The following is a 6,363-nucleotide window of genomic DNA, read 5'->3' on the forward strand; positions in this document are numbered from 1 at the left end:
ATTACAATTTCTAGCAATAGACCAAGTCTTTATGGAGAAGATCAGTTGCTAGCTGGTAAATTGGCATATCATAATCAGCAGCATCATCATATTCCTCAGATTGAAACCAATAAGCAACTCTGTACACCTTGTTTTTCCTCAACTTTTCAATTTTTGTATTGTAAACTACAAGTTTTTGCTCTTCAAACCACACATGACATGCCTTTCTGCCCACTACTTTCCCATTAACAATGTCCTGTAGATTCAATTTCTTGAGAATTTTTTTTTTAATAGCCTATGTATCCAAATAACAAACTAATCCCATTCACCCAAGAATTCACAATATACCATGATTTTAAAATCTCACTGTCATGAATTTATATGCCAGATGGAAAGAATTTAATGTTTAATTCCCATAAATTAATCTAGAAACATCTACCCGAAATATAATCAAATTATTATTTTTTTGCACTGTGACTCAAACTGTTGTGAATATTTAGATATCTTATTTATTTAGCGAATGCAAAGTCCTTTAGTCAAGCAGTTGCCTCTTGATCTACTGTATGAAGGGTGACAAGTCCTCCTTTGAGTCTTTGTTGAGGGCATGCTTCAATGATGTGTTGCATTGTTTGCTGCTCTCCACAAGCACACCATGGGGTTGGACTGCTGCCCCATTTGTGAAGGCTGGCCAAGCAGGGGCCATGTCCAGTCCTGAATCTATTCAGCGTCGTCCACTGCTTCCTTGGGAGATTGGTGCCAGTACCAGATGTTTATTTGGGACGTCCTTGGACTCCCATTCCTTTTTCCAAGCTGATTGGATGGTGAAATCAGCTGGTGGTGGGTTCTTCTACAATTGGTCGTCTAGATGGAAGTCGAGCAGTGGGTGGGTTGAAGATGTCCATGTGGATTGGCAGGTGAGGGGAGTTTTTGGTCTTTTGGAGCATCCTTTGAGAGAGGACTACTCGCCGGATGTGTGGAGGGGCTATGTTGGATAGGACAGGGAGCCAGGGGAGTGGGGGTTGAGCGGATTGTTCCTGTGATGATCCTCATTGTTGAGTTCAGTTGAGTGTCCACATGGTGTGTGTGGGATGACCTGGACCAAACAGGGGCACAATATTCGGCTAAAGAAAATGCAAGGGCTAGTGCTGAAATGCGCAGTGTGGGGGCTGCCCCCCCCCCACCCCCCCCCCCCCCCCCCCCCCCCCCCCCCCCCCCCCCCCCCCCCCCTCTTTGAGCCAGCAAGCTTACTGAGGAGATTGTTTCTGGACTTCACCTTAGCTGCTGTTCTTTTGAGATGTTCATCTAAAAATAATGACCATGGAAAGAGGGAATAACACTATATATAGGCAATTTAGAGGGCTTATCTCAAAAAATAATGAGCATTTTTAATCATCTTGCTTCTGGAACGCGATCGATTGGAACGTTGAATTTGCGGTGAATTTGAACCCCATATCCGCAGGAAAAACATTGCCGGTTCCTATGGGGCCCAAATCACATTTTCGCAACGTAAAATTAGATTAAAGCCATCACAAGAAGCAAGATTATATGCAAAATAAACGGCTTACATTTTGTTTCGTCTCCTTCTTGCCGTCACGTTGTAGGCGTTGAGGGTGTTCAAAGTCGCTTTGTATTTAATCCAAATATTAAATTGTCCAGCGATTAGTTTTTTAAATATAGCGCGAACGGAAGGCGGATCGATTTTTCTCCAGCAGCTTAGCAGCCCGATGATGTCCGCCTCCGATAGGCAGTACAAAACGGCATTTTAATTCCGTCCCCCACCCCCTCTAAGGCGCCAAAGTCGCGCACACGGCCAGTGGCAGCTGAAGGTGAGTATTGTAACATCCCTAAATGAAGCATCCCTTCCAATGCATTGCAAATATGTACAGGTTCGTAGACTAATTGGTTTATGTAAATTTGACATTGTCCCTAGTGTGAAGGATAGTGTAAGTGTGCTAGGTGATCGCTGAGTACGTCATCAGTGGGCCGAAGGACCTGTTTCTACACTCTTTCTCTAAAGTCTATGTGCAGAAGGATAATAATGGCACTGACTGATCTCGATCAGGTTGGTAGGGTAAGATTGATGAGATGTCACAGTGATCAGAGTTTGGGGCCAGCTAATTCAACCACGCGGCTGATAGCTAGCGTCCCTGTGCAGAAACAACGGAGGTGTTGGTATGTTGGTCGGGAGATGCTTCAGTGGCGCAAGTAAACTGAATGCGTGTTGATGGTTATTGGCGATGCAAGATTGGATGAGAAATATGACGTCATTCATTGTGGTGCAAAAATAACACATTTAGATGATGAGAAATTTGGACGCGTTAGAGATCGATGGGGGAATTGATGATCGTGTCATTGAAATACTTCTCAACCGTGATGAGCCGCATGTTGCATTGGCCTTTCTAATGTGATTCCTTTCCAACCGGGTAAAGATGTTTTACTGCCCTTTGTAATGGATCTGATGAGACGTCTCGAGGAGAGGTGTACATTGCGTTTTGTTTTTAACCCAATGTCATACTGAGGATCGAAGATAGACACAAAATGCTTCCAGTAACTCAGCGGGTCAGACAGCATCTCTGGAGAAAAGGAATATGTGACGTTTCGGGTCGAGTCCTTCTTCAGACTGGAGAGTCGGGGAAATGGAAGTGAGAGATACGGACGGTGGTGTAGGGAGATATAGATGCATGAACGAATGTAGCGACTACTGGAATGCCGCAAGACTCAGTGCTGGTACCCCAGGTATTCACAATACATATTAACGAGTTGGACGAGGGAATTCAATGTGACATCTCCAAGTTTGCGGATGACACAGATGGATGGTAGTGTGAGATGCGAGGAAGATGCTATGAGCCTGCAGGGTGACGGAGAGATTGGGTGAGTGGGCAGTAGCATGGGAAATGCTGTATAATAGTGTGATTGAACGAGAACTTACCAGTTTGAAGTATGATCTTTATTTTATGAGGAGTTATGTTGGTGATTACGTGAACAAGCCCCGCCAGTCCGCATGCGCGTCAATCTTCAAAGCAGCGGTATGAAATCACAGGTAACAGTAATTGAAGTAACATAGTAAGATAAGAAACCTACAACTACCAGATGACCTTTGTGAGAGAGGGTTGGGAGTGGAGGGCACGTAATCACCAACGTAATTCCTCATAAAATAAAGATCAAAATTCAAACTGGTAATTTCTCGTTTAATCTTACTATTTTATTTCGGAGTGATTCCGTGAAGATTTCAAAGCTCTGTGATTTCAAATCCCAGCGTCTCACTGCATCGATTGACTCAGGATGAGTGAATAATCAGCAATGCATTAACCATGACATTGAGTTAAATGTATTTATGGTTTATTTTAATAAAGAAAATCAATAGCAACCCCTCCATCTCAGGGGGAGGCTAAACTGAACTCAAAACTGAATGGGCAAATAGCCCTGGTTCGGCAATCAGCCTATGGTAGAATTTTTGAAAAATCAATTTACTTGACCATTCTGCGGCCGCGAGGATATAGTCGATGGGGACGTCCATTGGCCTGGCCGCTGACATTGATGCCGCCCTGGTGGAAGGAGATTTCAAATTGTCAGTGTCAATACCTGCATAAAGCAGAACCTGCTTCAGCCACCTTGAATTGGTCTGAACCGACACTTTCTTATGGGGTTTTTTGTGGCTAATAAACAATGCTGATTCCACACCTCTTAGGCTTCTGGTGGTCTTGATATAATAAAGCAAGTGTGACATCACACATAGACGTGAATCCGTGGGGTATGCCGTAAATATGATCTTAAACACTGTCACCCCTGGTCTGCTCTGCTTGACTAGTTCATAAATGTAAAACGTAATGGCATCTGCAGCCACTTCCATTCTGTCTAGCCGCAGCTTCTGCAATGTCTGCACTCGTTGTGCTGATACCAGTGCCATGGGCATGACTACCTTCATGGTGACCTTGGCCAAAGACAGGGAGGTGACATGAGTCCATTGACGAAGTAGCATGTGTACATCCCAGATTACCGAATACCTGAGCCTGGGAGCATTGGAATTTAAAATTCCTATCATAAATCGAGAGGTTAGAGGGTGAGGCCCCATAGACTATTCTTCTGATCCCATCCATAAGTATGAGGACACGACGTTTCTGGCTGTACTGATCGCGCTATAGCTTAATCCTTTATCGAAATAGAGAGTTGACAGGAATTCTAGCACATCTGAGATGCCTGCCATGTGATATGTAATATTCTCTTGTAAACAGAACACCTCCCATTTTCTAATATAAGAGATATACTGCTTTTGGGTACTATGTCTCCAGGCCGCAGTAATCACATCCACGGTTCGATCAGAAAGTCCTCGCCCCCTGTATGGCCTTCTTAGAATCTGCAAATTAACAGATCAATCCGCTTTTTAAAGATGTTGTTCGCCAGTTTCAGGGTGCACCAGAAGGTTTCTACGTTTGGGAACAGTCATAAGGGGCTGTGTCATTAACTCCAAAACGAGAGGGAACCATGGCTGAGTAGGCCAGTCGGGTATCACCAATACTCGTGAGGCAGAGTTCTGCTTTATTTTGAGCAGACACCTACTGATGAGGCAGAATGGAGGAAATGCAAAGAAAAACATCCCTCCCCAATGTAGCGAGAATGCATCAATGGCTACTGCCCCAGGATTTGGTTCCCATAAAACATATTTAGGTAATTGGTGGTTGAGTCTGGATGCAAACAAATCGATATCTGGCATCCCATACCGAGCAACAACATCATTAAATACCTCATGATTCAACATCCATTCTGTGTTGTCATTGAATTTGCGTGACCTGGTGTCTGCCACTATGTTGAATCTACCTGGTAGGTAGAAAGCTGAAAGCCAAATGTTTCTGGTAATACACCAATACCAGATCTGATTAACCAATCTATCGCATGATTTCGACTTGATTCCACTCATATGATTAACATACACCACTGCAGTAGTGTTGTCAATCTGAAGCTGAACATGCAGGTGACATTTAGTAGAGCAATAAGCCTTAAACCCATAAAATGCTCCCAAAAGCTACAAATAATTAATCCCACGTGATTGCAGAAGCGATGCCTCACGCATATTCCATCTGCCTCCACAGCTGGAAATTGTATCAGTAGCACCCCAACCTAGGGCACTGACATCAGTCTGTAAGACAACGGAAGGTTGTTGAACCATAATTTTGCTAGAACAACTTGAGACATTCTTTACCCACCATTGTACTTCAGTAATGGCTTCTGCTGCTAATAGTATGGGCCTGTCATTATGACCCGTATGTATCCTCAGTGCCTGTTCCTTAGCACGTTGTAACTGTTGGTAATGCAACGGTCCAACCTGGACTGCTGGAAAAGCAGTCACTAATTTGCCAATCAAGCTGGGCACCTGTCCAATTGAAAGTTGTTGCTCCTGAATGAGCTTGATACAACCTTCAATTATCTCTAGCCTTTTGTCCCTGGGCAGAGTTACTGACATGTGATGTGAGTTAATAGTGAATCCCAAATAATCAATCTGTGATTTATGTTAATTTGGATATATTTGGATGAATGATGAACCCCAATCTATCAAAAGTGAGCTTAACAACTGAAATAATAAAAATAATTATAATAATAATGCATTTTATTTGCTGGCGCCTTTCTGGACACCCAAGGACACCTTACAGGTCATAAAATCACAATACATTTATCAATAATAAAATCGTTGATTAAAAACAAAAAAGAACAAAAAATACACAAAACATTTTAAGTCATTAAAATCAGGGTGAACATGGTGGAAGTTATGTCGGGTATGCTAATCTAAACAGGTGTGTTTGAGTTGTGATTTGAATTGATCGATAGTGTCCAGGTGACGGATGGGAGGTGGGAGAGTGTTCCAGAGACGTGGGGCAGAGCAGCAGAAGGCTCTGGCACCCATGGTGCTGAGTCTAAATGTGGGGACAGTTAAAATTGCAGCTGAGGAGGAACAAATTGACCGGGAAGGAGTGTATGGTGGCAGCAGGTCGGAGAGGTATTGGGGAGCAAGGTGGTGTACGGCTTTGAAGGTCAGCAGTAAAATCTTGTAGTTAATCCGGTGGTGCACAGGGAGTCAGTGGAGCTGAGTGAGGATGGGTGTGATGTGGTCCGATGATCTGGTGCGGGTGATGATCCGGGCTGCAGAGTTCTGAATGCATTGGAGGCGATGAAGAAGTTTATTGGAGGTGCAAGTGAGGAAGGCGTTGCAGTAATCGATGCAGGATGTGACCAGAGCGTGGATGAGGACTTTTGTATTGTCTTTGGAGAGGGAAGGGCGGAGTCTGGAGATGTTGCGGAGATGAAAGTATGCAGAGTGTGTGATATTGCTGATGTGGGGGCCAAGGGAAAGTTTACTGTCCAGAATGACGCCGAGACTTTTGACATGGGAGG

General features: G+C 43.9%; 1 protein-coding gene across 1 annotated transcript in view; it reads right to left on the reverse strand.

The window, feature by feature from the left end:
- LOC129697688 (uncharacterized) overlaps positions 1-3,958 on the reverse strand; it is a 14,586-nt gene extending 10,628 nt beyond the window's left edge. The window contains exon 1 of the mRNA XM_055636397.1: positions 3,451-3,958. Coding sequence (XP_055492372.1) covers positions 3,451-3,958 — 508 coding nt within the window. The remainder of the gene's footprint in view (positions 1-3,450) is intronic.
- Positions 3,959-6,363: the final 2,405 nt, after the last annotated feature.

Source organism: Leucoraja erinacea, chromosome 5 (genome assembly GCF_028641065.1).
Source record: "Leucoraja erinacea ecotype New England chromosome 5, Leri_hhj_1, whole genome shotgun sequence".
Classification (NCBI taxonomy): Eukaryota; Metazoa; Chordata; class Chondrichthyes; order Rajiformes; family Rajidae; genus Leucoraja; species Leucoraja erinaceus.